The 18,142-nt window shown below is 34.7% G+C and overlaps 1 protein-coding gene across 1 annotated transcript; it reads left to right on the top strand.

Moving 5' to 3' along the window:
• Nucleotides 1-14,122: 14,122 nt before the first annotated feature.
• Nucleotides 14,123-18,142, top strand: LOC145006416 (PI-PLC X domain-containing protein At5g67130-like). The gene is made up of 9 exons (XM_078965503.1): nt 14,123-14,294; nt 14,380-14,463; nt 14,551-14,673; nt 14,750-14,887; nt 15,523-15,621; nt 15,714-16,017; nt 16,424-16,647; nt 17,680-17,766; nt 17,849-18,142. The coding sequence occupies exons 1-9, from the start codon at nt 14,289-14,291 to the stop codon at nt 18,002-18,004; spliced, it is 1,221 nt and encodes a 406-aa protein (XP_078821629.1). The 5' UTR covers nt 14,123-14,288; the 3' UTR covers nt 18,005-18,142.

Genomic DNA, 18,142 nt, shown 5'->3' with positions numbered 1-18,142 from the left:
TTATAGTAAAAATATCTTTTCAACCCTTGAAACTTTGCAAAGTGAAACTTTTGTTTTTCTATAATTAATATTGCCAACTTGCAATACTTAAAATAATAATCATACTCCCTCTAACATGATGGTTATATCTATTCTAGCATAACATTTACGCTCCCACTAGCTCTGACACGTATTTAGAAACCAACTAAACTTCTAGAAAACAATGCTCATTGACTTCCAAAGTTCATTGTTTCTAATACGATATGTTTTGATAAGCCTTTATCTAAGCTTCTCAACCTTATACAACTTCCCTTGGATAGCTCACATGTGTTTCTAAACTAATTCAGAACTTATATTACTAAGTCCCAAATGTTTAGACTAATTGCCAAATCTCATAATTCGAACAATGAAGAGGGATGCCATAATCATAACCGAATTTGAGAATACAATTTACATAATCGTCGTCTCTTTAAAATCTCTCTTAGTGAAAGTGTTTTCTCACAATCATTTTCATGAAAGAGAGAAACCTTATGACACTTATATTTTATGGTCTATGTGTTCCTATCCATGTGAATTTGCCATAACCATAATCGAAAGATAATGTTTGTGACAAATTAAAACTCTTATGGACAGAACTTGTTCATTCTTAATTTCTTGCCATCAAGGGTCCCACCATTGCTTCCAAGTTATCTAGCAGCTCACCTATTCCAGTCAATGTACTTTCATTGAATAAGGTGCTTGCCTTATGCATTCTATTGAGAACTTGTAGAACTCATATGCATAGTTTACTAATTCGGAATGGCACAGAAACAAGATCATGTCAACAGGATGGGTTACAAACCTCAAGTCGTGTGCTAGTGTTTAATAATAGGTTTACTCTTGATTAGTTCTCAAAACTTTTCAAGATCATTTAGACTCCCACTGACCTCTTGACATATAATATTCTCTTATTAAGAAACATTTCTTGATAAACAAATATTTAAGAGTTAGTGCGGATTCTCATCAATACAAACACTACACACCAATTTCAAACGTGCAAGAGTAAGAAAAGCAATTTTTCTACTTCACATTTGATGAGTGTGTATCACTCAATTCACAATCTTGGAGTACGATTCTAAGACTTGATTTAGAAATGAAGTATGACTCATCCTTTTGATTTAACCATTTCAACAATTTCCGATTCCTCTTCTTAGCCATACTAGTGCACTAAGATATCCTTAGAGAATCAATTGTGATATGGTTCTTAATCATTAAGACGATCATAAAATCCGATACAAAAGTACTCTCCCTTTTTCTTAGATTGGAGAAAGTTTTATCTTTCTGCCTAATTGATTCTTCTTATTCGTTCTGCCATTCATTGAAACTTTTCAATGATTCAGAATTCCACAAATCTTGTAAGCATAACCACATTTACTAGACTTTTAGTAAATTATGACGAATAGTCTAGTTATTATTTGTGGTGGACTTAACTAGTGCACAACATTGTGTTCTATTTCTTCAGTCCTTCACTTGACTCGCATACTTGTGTGATCAAGGAATTAGTCTCAATATCCTAAGTACCAAGATTTCCATACATCACATGATTCAAATCATATGATTCCAAGTTTCTGTCTAATTGAAACTCAGGTGATGGGAATCTTTCCTTACTTAGAAAATTTTGACACTACTATAAATAACATAACTAAGAATTACACCCATTTATATAAATACACAAACATCAATTTTTCACAACGATTTCATTGCAAGGATATATATAAATAAGACAAATAAAAAATTTATTTTATTCATAAAAGCAGCGGAAAACATGTCCTTACAATGCAAAATTAACTGAAAAACTATATAATCCAATATTCCTAACAACTCTATCATAACTTTCTAATCTCAAAATCTGATCTTCGAATCCATGCGATCGTGATCCATTTCTTCGTGATCAGACTCATCTTGCTCTTCCATCAAGCTTCCTCTCTTTTCTCTGATCCTGCAAAACATTCAAATGCAATCTTATCACATTATGTATTAAGAATAAATGAATAGGAACTTAATGGAGTTAGATAGTGGATTTTACCTGAAGTAGAGCCATACTTCTTGACTCTCTCATCTCTTAGATTCTTTAGGTCCTCTAGGCAGCTTCGTATCCAACGCCCCTTCTCTTGGCAGCAGAAATAGGTGGCTTCTCCTGGAGCGACCATGGAATCATGGTTGATTGAATTAACAGACAAATATGCTCCATTACTTTGCCAAATCATTTCTGATTCAGCGGCAATAAGCATGTAAGTTAGGTCAATGAGGGTCGAATCAAAATCCATCATATAATACTCTCTTATGAACTTATCATATGATTTAGGGAGTGACTAAAGAACCCAGTCTACAACCAACTTCTTTGGAAAAGATGCACCCAACATTATCAACCTATCGATGTGTGATTTCATCCCTAGGACGTGAGCACACATGCATTTTCCATCTTCATGTTCCATCACATTATTTGTATCCCTCGTCATTTGCGAGCATTTAGGGAGAGAATGTTGGAGCATAGAAATGCTCTACAAATTATGAGTGATAGTTACGTTATTTTATTCCCTTTATTGTGTTCTTTAGTTTCTTTCTCCTTATAAATAGAGAGAGATGGTCATCTATTATTGTAAGAGTGCACCAAAAATGTAGTTCCTAGAGAGAGAGTGTGTGTGTGGTGGGATCTCTCCCACCAAGGAGAGTTATCTTTCCCAACCCATGTTCTTCATGTAATATTTTATTTCTCTCTTTCTAGTAAATTATGTGATTACTCATCTTTTATGCTCTTCGTACTTTTACGATTGTTAAATCTCAAGATGTTCTTATTTCACACAAACCGATCGTCAAAATGGGCTCCAACACCAACCCACTTCAGCTTGGACTTGATTATCATATTTCTACAAGCATCCTCCTTCATTAGGCCACATACACACAAACACGCACACATAATCACACACATACACACACTCTCTCACACACACACATACATACAAGCATAGACACACAATCACTTTCTCTCTCTAGAATAATAGATGAAGTGGGAGAGACAAGGGATAAATGAAAACTATAGAGAGAGCGAGAAAGAGGTAGAAAGAAAAAGAGTTTAGTGTATTTATTCGAGGGTAGTGAGTTGGAAGGTGTCAGTTGGACATGCCCGATCTCTTAACAAGGATTAAGCCGCATCTTACTCCTTGGTGGTGGCGACGGTAGCCTTTGGTGCCGACAACATGAGAGAAATAACACTTGTGGTTTATTAATATATTATAAGTTCTAATATATTAATAATATTATTTAATTAGTTTGATCAATAATTAATTTAGAATTAATTAAGTGATCAAAAGATAACTAATTAAATATATGGGTTTGTAAATCATCCATACTTGTATAGTGGGCTAAGAAGCTCCATGGATTATCAAGTTGGGTTCCACCCATAGGATGCTCCATGGGAGTTACAAACCCATGGGTAATGGAAATGAAGAGTCATGACACATTAGGGTTTACATGGTGTAACCCTAGATGTGTCAACACTATATAAGGATCATATTCTCCACCAAAATCGGTTACACACATGAACAAGTGAGGGCTAGGCCGATTTTTGCAAGTGTAAGATTCTCTCAAAGTTTACTCCTTTGCATTTGGTGTCGTGTGAAGCATTTGAGGCATCACACTTGGGGTGCTAGGCTCACAAGGTTTCTAGTATCACAAGCAACAACAATGTAAGTTATTCTATCTTCCATTCAAGTTAGAAATTGTTCGCCATGTATGCTAGATAGGAACATAACCTTGGAATTAAACTTTGCATGATAATTAGACAAACATAGATCCAAGGTTATTAGGGTCTCATGTGCACTTAGGAAGTGTTAGAATGCTCAAAACCTATCAGTGGTATCAGAGCCTAGGCTTGTTTGTTGATTATTTGTGCAAACTGCTTGAAAATATTGTTTTTCTGCTTTATGCTCGTATGAACTCACCGAGTCCATGGGGGGACTCGACGAGTCCATGACCAAATGCAAGCTACTCGTCGAGTTTGTTCTTGCACTCGACGAGTAGAGGTTGCAGTTTTCAGAATTTCGATTTTAGTTGCTGGAAATGGACTAGAAACATTCCCCTAAATTGTTTTGGTACTTGAAAACATGTTTTAGATGGTGTAATGTTTATGCTAATACATTTACAATGACAATTATCAAAATTACAAGTTTTAAGTGTAATTTTTGATTCTTGAAAGTGTTCATATTCATGTTCTTGTTCTTATGATGTTTAGATGATCATGAGAATTGTTTGTAACCTATGTGGTAGATTAACTCATGATCATAATGTGTTTTAATGGAGTCCATAACTTGTCCTCAAGTTATGGAAAACCAAAAGTCACTTTGTTAAAAGCCATTAAAAGAACACATGAGTTATAAAAAATGAAGAGTCTTCATTTTTAATACTCTATTAACTCATAAGTTACAAGAAATGAAAAGTTTTGAAAGTTTACAAAACTTGCCCTCAAGTTTTGGAACAAGTAAAGTCTTGATTAAAACTTTAGTTCCAACCCTTAGAATTTTAAAAGTTAAAATTCAACCCTTATACTTTATAATATTATAAGTTAATATATATATATATATATATATATATATATATATATATATAAGATCAAGTCGTCTTACTGCTAGTACGCCTCATTCACAAAGCCGGTCTATAAGGGGGTATAAGGTTGTTGCCTATAAAATGGCAACTTAATGGTGTCCACTCTCACCCACCGCTTCCTTGATTGGTGGAGGGTCGTTGGCCGAACAGGTAAGACAAGGAGTTATAAATTCTCATTAAAAGTATGATGAATATTATAAAGTAACTAAATGTTTTATTAAATTACCAATCTTAGTTACTTTAGGAAAAATGTGAATAAGGTGCTAATCCATGAAATTACACTTTACACTTTGTTTAAGTCGTTGGTGGAGTGTGTGTGGTTAACTGGCACACTAACTTGGACTTAACAAGGTAGGTAAAGGGTGACTTAAGGTTTATCATAGTATCGGTTGAGCGTGTGTGGTTTATCGGCACATCGATTGAGTGATAAACTTTAAGGGTACCAAGTGATTTGCATGGTTAATTCACACCTCGTATTGTGATCCTCGGTATCCCAGACACAAAACCTGGAGGGCACACTCGAGATTGAAACATGCCATTGAAAAGTTCAATGAATCTCAAAGAATCTAGGAATTTCTACTAACCAATCAAAAACCTAATATCAATATTTCGTTTTTCATGGTGGAAATTGGTGAATCGTCATTCACCTACCTTTCAAATATGTTATAGCTTGGATTACGGCATACCTCTTCTAAGTTATAATATATTGTGATTGGATCCTAGCCTTAATATTACATTTGGGTGTTTTATTAAGGACTCTCTTAATATCTAAACTAATCTTGTCCTCTTCATTCAGATGTCTTCAAACAACGCTGCTTCTGGCTCTAATCCTAATAGCTCCTTTACCCTTATGAACTTGTGCGGGAAAGTCACTTTTGATGGATCCAACTTCAATGAATGGATCAGAAACATCAGGATGATTACCCACTACGACGAAAAAGAATATGTCCTTGATAAGGAGCTTAAGGAGATTGATGAGACCACTGCAACTCTTCAAGAGATCGCTGACTTCCAGGCACATGAAAGGGATGCTACCAAAGTAACATGCATCATGATGGCCACCATGACAGCGGAACTCCAAAAGTCCTAAGAGTACTTCTACCCTTTTGAAATGCACCAAGATCTGATGGAAAGATACCATCAAAGTGCACGACAAGAGAGGTATGAAATCATCTGCTCCATGATAACAACCTTGATGAAGGACGGAGAGTTCGTAAAGAGCCACATGCAGAAAATGCAAAGATATGTGGATCGGTTGCTGAAGCTTAATGTGAACTTCCCTGAGGAGCTTGCAATAAATATCATTTTGCACTCCTTACCATCGTGCTATGATCAACTCCACATGACATATCACATGAATAAGGAAGAGGTCACACTCAACAAACTTCAGGGACTTCTCAAGACTGCAGAAACAGGTATTAAGGGGAAGTCGGTTGTTAACACTCTTACTCCAAACTCCGCCCCAGTTTTGGCAATCGGGAAAAGTCGAGGGAAGAAAAGGAAGAGCTCTTCGAAGGGTACCAAGGCTAGGACCCTTGATGGCTCCTCTTCAAGTGGAACAAAGAAATGTTTCATCACTCCTTCTTCTAACCCAAAAGAGGCTGAATGATTCTATTGCCATGAAAAGTCACATTGGAAGCGGAACTGCCCAAAGTACCAGCAAGATGTGAAGGATGGGAAAGTTAAACCCAACAATGTCGGTATTTACACTGTCTTATCTAATAACTCACCCCATTCTAACTCTTGGGTCCTTGATACCGGTTGTGGTATTCATATTTGTTCTAATTTGCAGGGACTAAGAAGAAGTGAGAATGTGGAGCAAGGAAGAATAAACTTAATCATGGGGAATAAGAAAGCTTTACCTGTCACCAAGATTGGAGTTTATACTTTATCGCTAAGTAGTGGTTTTAATTTAGATTTGAATAAATGTTGTTATTCACCAGAAATGGCAAGAAATATTATTTCCTTTCATACATTGTATAAACAAGGTGTCACCTTTTCATTTGATAATGAAGTTGGTTCGATTAATGCTTTCTTTAATAATGTTCTTTATTTTAAAGCATTACCTTGTGATGGTGTGTATGAAATTGTATCTGTGTGTGGGCCCTTCAAACATGCCACAAGGGATGCTAATCGTTATTATTTGACTTTTACTGATGATTATAGTAGATATGGATATGTCTACTTAATCAAGCATAAGTCAGAGACTTTTGAAAGGTTTAAAGAGTTTAAACAGGAAGTCGAGAATCAATTGGGTAGGAACATTAAGATGCTTCGATCCGATCGAGGTGGTGAGTATCTTAGTTCAGAGTTCCTCGACTATCTTAGGGAATGTGGGATTGTCTCACAATTGACACCTCCCAGGACACCGCAGATGAATGGTATGGCTGAGAGGCGTAATCAGACCTTGTTGGACATGGTTCGTTCCATGATGAGTCGAGCTTTGCTACCAATCTCATTTTGGGGGTATGCCTTAGAGACTGCCGCCCATATCCTTAATCTGGTCCCTACAAAGAAAGTTGCCAAAACTCCTCATGAGATGTGGACTGGTAAAGTACCTAAACTATACCACATAAAGATTTGGGGTTGCGAGGATTTCGTGAGACGCGAGACTCATGATAAGCTCGAACCTCGAAGCGAGAGGTGTATTTTCATCGGCTACCCACAACAATCCTTTGGTTACCTCTTCTACAGACCTAGTGAAAATGTGGTCTTTGTAGCTATGAGGGCATTCTTGAGAGAGTGAGAGAGAGAGAGAGAGAGAGAGAGAGAGAGAGTTCATAAGTCAAAGAAACAGTAGAAGGCAAGTTGACCTTGAAGAAATTCAAGAGTCAAGCGGTGAAGGAACTTCAAACCCTAGCACTCAACTTGAGGAGGAAACTCCTGTTGAGCCAATTGACAAGTCTTTACCTCTGAGGCGTTCCACAAGGGTTAGGAATGCACCTGAGCATTACTATGGATTCCATATTACTGCGGAAGGTGATACACTTATCAGTGATGAGACACTGATAGGTCTGGATGAACCTAACAGTTACGCGGAAGCCATGGCAGGCCCTGAGTTAGCCAAGTGGAAAGAGGCAATGGACAACGAGATACAATCCATGTATGACAATCAAGTTTGGAACTTGGTTGAGAATGTACCAGGTCGTAAGACTGTAGGATGCAAATGGATCTTCAAGAAGAAGACGGACATGGATGGTAATATACACACTTATAAGGCACGACTAGTTGCAAAGGGTTTCTCACAAACTCTGGGAGTTGATTATGATGAGACCTTTTCTCCAGTGGCCAAGATTGAGTCTATTAGGGTTCTGTTAGCCATAGCTGCATCTCATGACTATGAAATTTGGCAAATGGATGTCAAAACCGCTTTCCTTAGTGGAAAGTTGGCTGAGGATGTTTACATGAGTCAGCCAGAGGGTTTTGTCAATACAGAGTACCCTAATAGAGTGTGTAAGCTTGAGAAATCCATTTATGGATTAAAGCAAGCACCTCGCAGATGGAATCTTTGTTTTAATGAGAAAGTCAAAGAGTTTGGATTTTCTAGGAGTGAAGATGAATCTTGTGTATATGCCAAGGCTAGTGGGAGTATAGTTAGCTTTTTGGTGTTGTATGTGGACGACATACTACTCATAGGAAATGACATCCTAACTCTGCATGAAGTTAAGTCATGGCTTGCGAAGTGTTTCTCTATGAAGGACCTAGGAGAAGCTGCCTATATTCTAGGGATAAGGATATTGAGAGACCGGAGTAAACAACTAATTCGACTTAGTCAGAGTACTTACTTGGATAAGGTGCTGAAGAGATTCAACATGCAGGACTCCAAGAAAGGAGGGTTACCCATCCAAAGTAACGCCAGATTGAGTAAGACACAAAGCCCTAGTACTGAGGCTGAGATATCATAAATGAGTCGAATACCTTATGCTTTGGCTGTAGGATCGATCATGTATGCTATGACGTGTACTCGACCTGATAAAGCCTTTGCCTTGAGCATGGTTAGCAGGTATCAGGGGAACCGTGGCAAGGCACACTGGACTGCGGTAAAGAATATCCTTAAGTACCTACGAAGGACTAAGGACTGGTTCTTACCCTTGGTGGGAGTGAAGACTTGAGAGTTGTAGGGTATAGTGATGCTAGCTTTTAGACTGATAGGGATAATTTCCGCTCTCAGTCAGGCTGGGTCTTTACCCTAAACGGAGGAGCAATTTCTTGGAAGAGTTCCAAGCAAGAGACAATGGCTGATTTAACTTGCGAATCAGAGTATATAGCAGCTAGCGAGGCAGCAAAGGAGGCGATATGGCTGAAGAACTTTATTGGAGACCTTGGAGTTGTACTAGCTATTAAAGAGCCAATGGAAATTTTCTGTGATAGTGAAAGTGTTGTTGCCTTAGCCAAGGAACCAAGGGATCACGGGAGATCCAGACACATTGATAGAAAATACCATTTCATCAGACATTGAATAGAAGAAGGAATACTCGTGGCAAAAAGGGTATCATCGGATGAGAATCCAGCAGATCCCCTCACAAAGGGACTGACTCGGGTTAAGCATCTCCAGCATGCTCGGAGCATAGGGCTGAATGATGATATTAGATTTAGTAGTTAGATAACCTTGAAATTTGTAAAGTGTAATTGACATTAGATAATGAATAAAAGGTGTTTTATTTATGAGTAAAGTGTTGCTATCTCTTTTCGATCATTTACTATATTTCTTTTGCATGTTTTGACTTCCAGAATAATTATGTTTGGTATGTCATATTATTCAAACCTCCACAGTCGGTCATATGTCGGAAGTAGGTATGAATCAAGACTGTCATGATTGGTTGTAGAGGTCTAAGGTGTTGGACATGGCTACAACAATCATGAGTGCTCATAAGTTATGAGTATTGGACACAACCCACGCTTACTAGAATCACTTCATGAAATTTATCTCAAGTGATCGTGAGATGGTAATATCATATAAGTCTTTAAACCTAGAGATATGATTTGTTACTTATGCGTTGGTTATGCATTGATTGTACGTAAACGCATTGGTAACTCGATGTTATAAAACATGCTTTTGTGTATAATTTAATGAGTGGTAGAACAAACATATGAGTCGAAGTTTATCTATTCCTTCTTGGATTAGAAGCTGATATATGGGCCCCTCGATGATTTTGTTTTGACCTATGTATCGGGCCCGGTCAGAACTAAGTTGATGTGTTTAATTAAGTTCTTTGTCAAACAAATCGGAAATCGGGAAACAAACTGCTGGACAATAAGTAAGACATTTTTCCATGTATTTGTTCAGCTGATATCTCGAACAGAGGATTATATGATCACTTATCTTAAATTTCGTATCATCATCTTCTCAGTTCCGAGAAACCTTGAAAGAGCTACGATTGTTGATCAGTTCCTGAAGTCATACTTGTAGTTATAGTTATTAGACTTATCCAAGTGGGAGACTGTTGGATAAGGTGTCTAAGTCCATAACTATTTCTGGTATTTACTTGACCCGACCCAGCATGGTCCATTTGGGTTGCATGGCACCATGCAATTGGATAGACAAAATGAGAGAAATAACACTCGTGGTTTATTAATATATTATAAGTTCTAATATATTAATAATATTATTTAATTAGTTTGATCAAGAATTAATTAAGTGATCAAACGATAACTAATTAAATATATGGGTTGATTATGTATTTCATCCATACTTGTATAGTGGGCTAAGAAGCTCCATGTATTATCAAGTTGGGCTCCACCCATAGGATGCTCCATGGGAGTTACAAACCCATGGGTTATGGAAATGAAGAGTCATGACACATTAGGGTTTACATGGTGTAACCCTAGATGTGTCAACACTATATAAGGATCACATTCTCCACCAAAATCGGTTACACACATGAACAAGTGAGGGCTAGGCTGATTTTTGCAAGTGTAAGATTCTCTCAAGTTTACTCCTTTGCATTTGGTGTTGTGTGAAGCATTTGAGGCATCACACTTGGGGTGCTAGGCTCACAAGGTTTCAAGGATCACAAGCAATAACAAGGTAAGTTATTTTATCTTCCATTCAAGTTAGAAATTGTTCCCCATGTATGCTAGATAGGAATATAACATTGGAATTCAACTTTGCATGATAATTAGACAAACATAGATCCAAGGTTATTAGGATTGCATGTACACTTAGGAAGTGTTAGAATGCTCAAAACCCATCAGAAGCTTGGTGAGTTCCCTAAAATATCACACACAACACATCATAAATAAACAATTATTGGTTATCAGCAACCCTAGGGATCATCAACAATCCAAATGTGTTAACAATACGCTCGGTGGACTAGCAGCACGTCCGATGGGCTAACAACATGCCTTATGGAGCAACATCAACCCTTGGGACTATTAGTAGTGACAATGGGGTAACAACATGCCCCGGAGTTATCAGCAACTCCACATCACGTATAACAACAATAACAAATAAGACTTAGTTAGTCTAACATGCACACTATGACATAGGTAATAATAATACACTCAGAAGACTCACCTCACAGATATCAACTAACAATAATAGCTCTCACACAGTGTAAACCATTACTATGAGACACCTAACAACAATAAAAAGGTACATTCTTAGTCTACACCCTAAAACCCTTAAAGTTGACCAAAAGTTAATTATGGTAAAAAATCAACGGTCAAAGTCAACCTTAGCAGCCAGCAGGTCTCCATGTCGTGGCGACTAAAATGCCATGTCGTGGGACCTGGGCTCCCCCAACTTAATAGATTCAACTCTCAATCTATTAAGCCACCCTTTCCCACTTTCTAGAGAGCTTTATAAGTCCTAATACATCACAAAGATGGATGCTTTTCAGTCATGCATCTCCAATGCATGTATAAAGCATAAACTTAGGTCAAAATGGAGAAATAGCACCAAAAGCTCATGCATGGAGTCACCCAAACTTCAGATCTGAGACTTATGTTCATCAAAGGACCTCCATGATCCATAAAGTTGCTAACTTATGGATTCCATGCATTCAACTCAATCCATACACACAGAAGAATGGGTAAAAACCTAGATCTAACATGCTTAAATGAGAAAGGTTAGAACTTGAGGACCTTCTTCTTCCACGAGGAGCTGAATTTTGGATGTTACCGATAAAGGAGCCGAAAATGACGAGTGGTAATAGTCTTTTCAATTTGAGGAGAGACTAAAAACGCAAAGAAACTTGCTGAAAAATAACCACCAATCCAAAAGTTTAATGGTTTGAAAATCTTTCCTGAAAAAATGCATACCGTGGTAATCATTGTTGCAGTTTTGTCTGTTTAAAATTATATAAAAAGACAATCGTATAAAAAATATAAATATATAAATATAATTTTAAGAACATTTATGAAAATTGATTTTAAAAGTTCAATACTCTCATACGTTTATATCGAATTTTTGTTAAAAAGGTAAAAGTTAAAAACGACTGGATGCTCTAAATTTAAAGTTCTTATGCAATGGCTTTTTTTTTCTTTTTTTTTTTTTAATTATTTTTTATTTTTTTATACAATCGTTTGTTGATATAAGACATTGCTATGATGATTACACCTAAGTTAAAAATCATTTTTTTTTCTTTTTCTGTTTAACGTTATATGAAATAGCTTTTAGGATAGAGTTTTTTTTTATATAAAGTTAAAGTTTTAACGTTCATATGCTCTAAATTTAAAGTTTACGCAGTGTTTTTTTTTTTTTTTTTTTTTTTTTTAATTTAAATACAGTCGTTTGATATAAGACATAACTATCATGATTACACGTAAATTTGAGTTAAGGGATAATGGCTTGAAAGAGTAACGAACTTTCAACTTTGTTCACTAAACTTTTTTTCGTTATCTAATTGCCACTAAACTATTGAAACCGTTCACATTTTACCCTTATGGCTGGTTGTTACCAGTCATAAGGGTAAAATGTGAACAATTTCAATAGTTCAGTGACAAATAGATAATGAAAAAAAAAAATTAGTGACTAAATGTGAATAAAATTAAAATTCGTTTCCCTCTAAAAAAAGTTCAATGACTAAATGTGAACAAACTTATACTTGTATTATGACTAAATGTGCTTGAGAGATGTGGCATTGAGAGTGTTAGTGTGTGTAAATTATGTAGATTTAGATCTAGATCATTTTTTGTAAACAACATTCATAATTGAATGCATCTCTTACACACCCAAATTACCGTGTTTTTTTGTGTGTTCTTTAATTATGCATGCCAAACAAATAGTCATAATTCACATCAGTGAAAATGGTTAATTTTTTTGTAAAACCAAAATCAGATTGGAAATTTTGATTTTTTATTTTGGAAAATACCAAACCATGGTTTTTTATTTCGGTTTTGGTTTTTCGTATTTTTTTAATATATTTTTCGTTTTTTTTTTTCCATAGATTTCTTCATCAACAAATGTTGCTAGAATTAATTTTTTTTTTGCTAAAACATAATACAAGAGGAAGTCTGTTTACATTTAATCATTAAACTTTTTTATAGGGAAACAAACTTTCGATTTTGTTCACATTTCGTCACTAAACTTTTTTTCATTATCTATTTGACACTGAATTATTGAAAATGTTTACATTCTACCCTTATCATAAGGGTAGAATGTAAACATTTTTAATAATTCAGTGTCAAATAGATAACGAAAAAAAAAGTTTAATGCTTAAATGTGAATAAAATCAAAAATTCGTTACCTTTTCAAGTCATATCTCTTGAGTTAAAAATGATGTTGTTTTTGTAAATTTGTAATCCTTAATTATTTAGTTTTTTAGAGGTCATTAATTATAAATTCATAATCCTCCTTAATAAATGAAGGTTTTTTTTTGCCACTTGTCAATCTCACATGAGTTTTGACACTTGTCATTTTGTGGTAATTTTGAAATAAATATTATCCACTTGTCAATTTTTGGTTTGTTTTAATTTTTAATTAAAGTCATATACTTATATATATGTAAAGTATTAAAAATCATATATATGATATTAAATTGTAATAAATATGTTTCTTTCTTTCTTATTTTAAAGTTGTATATTAAAAAATATTTCATTTTTATATTTTAAGTTTAATCATTTTTTAAATCAACCCGTATAATATACGGGTCTCACACCTAGTCTCCTATAATAAATGAAGGTTTTTTTGCCACATGTCCTCTTCTCCTTCATTTGGACAGTCGACATTTTCTAAAATTTTTAAATTTTCTATTTTTCACTTATCATTTTATTGTATTTTTCATTTTATTAAATTAAAATTCCACATATAATGTTTAATATAATATATATGTAAAGTATTTATTAGAAAAGGTTTATATATATAATGTATTAAATACATTAAAGTTTCAATAATTTTAATAATTAATTTTTTTTTTCATTTTTCTTATAAATTCAAACTTTTCAAATTGTTAAAATTTTATATTTTTTTTAATTAAACTCATTTAATACATGATGTCACACCTAATTTTGTAGATAAAAGTAGAAGCATAAAAAGTTAAAAACGACGTACAATAACAATGGCAGGGCGTCAGAGTGCAGAGTGCACGCCATTTGAATATACACTGTTCATCTTTTCCAACTAAACCGACATTCAAGCAAACCGATAAATTGGATAAATTCTTTCATCCCAAATATATAGACACATTCGTACGTATATCACCTCAAATTTCTCCCTCAGATCATCAATGGAGGCAAGGATTTGTTTCTCTATAACTGTCATGTATGTATTTTTGGTTTCATCAACAACAAGCTAAAGATGCGACTTGAATTTTGCAGAGAATCAAATTTGGATGCAATGTGTTGTTATTCGCAACTTTCTTCGTCGCAGTTTTCGTGATCACTTACGCTGCTGCACTCAAGGTCGATTTTCGAACTGGTGAATGTTTTGGAAGGTATTGTTTATGGCTAATTAAGTTGAACTGATTTGAACTTTGGATAATCTATCAGGAAGGACAAACCTGCGTAAATAATCAAAACTGTGACTCAGGGTTACATTGTGAGGCTTGCGTCGCTGACGGAAATGTTCGTCCTCGGTGTACTCGCGTTCAGCCTCTCAGTCCTTTCTCTAAGGTATATATTAGTATGTTATGCGTGTGAAAATCATAGTGAATGTGTGTTTGTTTGATGTGATTAAGTGTGATTACAGGCGAAAGGATTGCCATTCAATCGATACTCTTGGTTAACGACGCACAATTCGTTTGCTAGATTGGGAGAAACGTCAGTTACAGGCTCTGTTGTTCTAGCTCCGACGAATCAGCAGGATTCTATTAGTTCTCAGCTCGATGTAAGCTTCTCTCTCTTTTCTCTTCAACTGATGGTAGTAATTCTAGGCAGAAATAAAGCTTTGTTGTTTGAGTAATTTGATTTCAAGCTTGTTTGAGTTATATTGTTTAGGGATTTAAAGATCTTTTACGATTATCATGTATTTTTGTACAGTTGTTAATTGAATCAATATCAATTTAGGGCTTACAAACGAATCATTTATCATATTCACAGATATAATCGATATAGTTAGGTGAAGTGGGGTATGAACAATTTAAACCCAAAAAAGTGTTTCCTTTCTCATTGAATATAGTATATGTAACCAACCAACCACATGGAAGTATAATGAAGGAAGGTATATATGCCTTCAAAGGTTAGATAAAGTGCATATAATAATAACATAATCTCTCATGCTTGTCTTTGTTTAATAATTGTGCAGTTGTGCTAACCCTCATGGAGACTAACATGGGTAAAGTAGTTAAATAAATAAAACATAGTGCTCATTATAATATGGTTTCCCTATTGGAAAATGAAGTCAGTTTTATGCTTGACTTAATTAAAGAATGACATAACAAATTTAACAACACATTATGTTTTATAACAACCTGTTAAAAAATAAAAAGCCCTTTAATAATTATCTACTTACTTTCTTTACAGAATGGTGTGAGAGGGTTGATGCTTGATATGTATGACTTTGAGAATGACATTTGGTTATGTCATTCCTTTGGTGGAAAATGCTTCAATTACACAGCTTTTGTAAGTATTTAATTAACAACTTACCCAATTTCTAACATGTCAGAAACAATTTACTTAAATTTGTGATCTTTTGTCTTATTGTTTATCATCAGCAACCTGCCATTAATGTTCTGAAAGAGATTCGAGAGTTCTTGGAAAAGAATCCTACTGAAATTGTGACTATAATCATTGAAGATTATGTTACCTCTCAAAATGGTCTAACTAATGTCTTCAACAATGCTGGTTTGAGAAAATTCTGGTTTCCAGTAGCTCAAATGCCTAGCAATGGTGGTGATTGGCCCACAGTTGACTTTATGGTCAAACAAAATTTCCGTTTAGTGGTTTTCACTTCCAAATCTTCTAAAGAACGTACAGAAGGAATTGCATATCAATGGAAATACATGGTTGAGAATCAATGTGAGTTTAAAACATCTCCATTTCCTAACTTTCAAACACTCATATATAACTCTATTTGTTTTAGAATCATAGAAGGGTAAAACGGTCATTTCCTCTCCTTCATTTGGTCCAAAAAGAAACATCCTTTGTTCATCCTGACTTCATATATTAAGACACTAACTTAACTCTTGTCAAAATTGATGAAGTATTGTGAAATTTGTTTTTTTGGAATGTAAGGGTAAAATGGTCATTTAGTCTTATTCAGATGGTTTATTCATTCTATAAAGGATACAAAACAAACCTTATGTAATATGGGAGAGAAAAGAAAGTGGTTTATTATGTATAAACGAAGATTGTTTCAAGTTTTTGAACTCGATGAAAGTAAATGACCATTTTACCCCTCAGTTAACAGACTTTGAAATTGCAGATGGAACAGATGGGATGAAAAGTGGCTTATGCCCTAATCGAGCAGAATCCCCTACCATGAACACTACATCAAGGTCACTTGTTTTAATGAACTATTTTCCTGATACACCCGATTTTACCCAAGCTTGCAAAGAAAATTCAGCCCCATTAATAAACATGATGAACACATGCCATGATCTAGACCATAAAAGGTGGCCTAATTTCATTGCTGTTGACTTCTACAAGGTATTCACCTTATTTTCCAAATATACCCTTATAATGTTGGTTTTAGTTATACAGCTGAATGTCCTTTTATGTGATTTTACATTTTCCATCTAGTTTTTGCAAACGGTATTACAGCTTTAGCTTATTAGATAGTGTGCCAAACACACTTTAATCTTAAAAGAGTAAATTACAAAATTGCCCCCGTGTTTTTCTTTTATTTATTTTAACTGTGTTTAGTCTAAAATTGGTTTTATTTTTAGATTTGGTCCTTGTTTCGAGGTTTCACATGGGTTTTTGTCCTAAAAGAAGGACCAAAATTGATACAAAACCTAAAAGTAGGGATCAAAGTTGAAAAAAAATCACTTTTAGGGTAAATTCAGAAAGCATAGGGACCATTTTTGTATTTTTACTTTTTATGTAGAGTAAATTGTAAAACATGTTCCTTTTGCTTTTTGAGTTTTACTGTGTTTAGTCCTTATTTCAAGGTTTTATATCAATTTTTGTAACTAAAAACTTTGAAATAAGGACTAAATTGACACGAAAACTTAAAACAAGAACCAAAATCAAATAGAAACCTTGAAATAAGGACCAAATTTGCAAAATATTTCAACTTTTAGACTAAACATGATAAGAATGACCATTTCTGTAAATTATACTAAAATTGATTTGAAACTTTAAAAGAGGGCCAGCATCAGAAATCCCTGTGGACGAAAATAGATATAAAACCTTAAAATAAGGACCACAATTGAAAAATATTTCAATTTCTGACCAAACACGTTAAAATGACATATTTTGTGACTCACTTTAAAATTTAAATCGAAAGGTAAAATACAAAAACGGTCCCTGTCTTTTTCTGACTTTTACAATGTTTAGTCCAAAACTGAAACATATTTTGAGTTTTGGTCCATGGAACCTTGAAATAAGGACCAAAATTGAAAAAAAAAATCTCAATTTATAACTAAACACAATAAAAACCAGAATGCATAGGGACCATTTTTGTAATTCTTTTAAATATACATAACACATGTGAAAAAAAATGTAAATTTTTTCCAGAGGAGCAATGGCGGGGGTGCACCTGCGGCAGTAGATATGGCTAACGGGCAGTTAGTTTGTGGTTGTAACAGTATTTCAGCATGCAGGGTAATCACTAATCACTTTCAAACTTTATTTATTTATTTATTTTTTAATTTAAATAACTTAAAAAATTTAATTTATTGTGCAGCCAAATATGACATTTGGAGCGTGTAATATCCCGGAGGCGGAGGTTGCTCCGGTCACAACTAAAGGAGGGAAAAGCACGGCGGTCAAGGCTGGTCAACCGTGGCTGTTTCTTACAGGTTTGGTGGTGTTGACTTTGATTTTGTCTTTGTCTTTGTAAAGGTAGTTAAAGCTTTAGAAATATTACACGTCAGCAACTTGCCTACTTTTTCGTATGTCGTTTTTAACTGCTTTTTAAATACACAAAATTGAATTAGTGATTGAATTGCATGTGATTAGCGAATTTGTGAATTGTGAA

Source organism: Lactuca saligna, chromosome 7 (assembly GCF_052625555.1).
Source record: "Lactuca saligna cultivar CGN05327 chromosome 7, ASM5262555v1, whole genome shotgun sequence".
In the NCBI taxonomy this organism is placed as follows: domain Eukaryota; kingdom Viridiplantae; phylum Streptophyta; class Magnoliopsida; order Asterales; family Asteraceae; genus Lactuca; species Lactuca saligna.
The sequence above is the reverse complement of the archived record's forward strand: the minus strand, read 5'-3'. Positions and strand labels throughout refer to the sequence as shown.

Excerpts from the sequence above, each read along its gene's own strand:
- LOC145006416 (XM_078965503.1), top strand. Across the intron at positions 15,622-15,713 it reads GCTTCAATTACACAGCTTTT|CAACCTGCCATTAATGTTCT; the intron begins GTAAGTATTTAA and ends GTTTATCATCAG. Across the intron at positions 16,018-16,423 it reads ATACATGGTTGAGAATCAAT|ATGGAACAGATGGGATGAAA; the intron begins GTGAGTTTAAAA and ends TTGAAATTGCAG.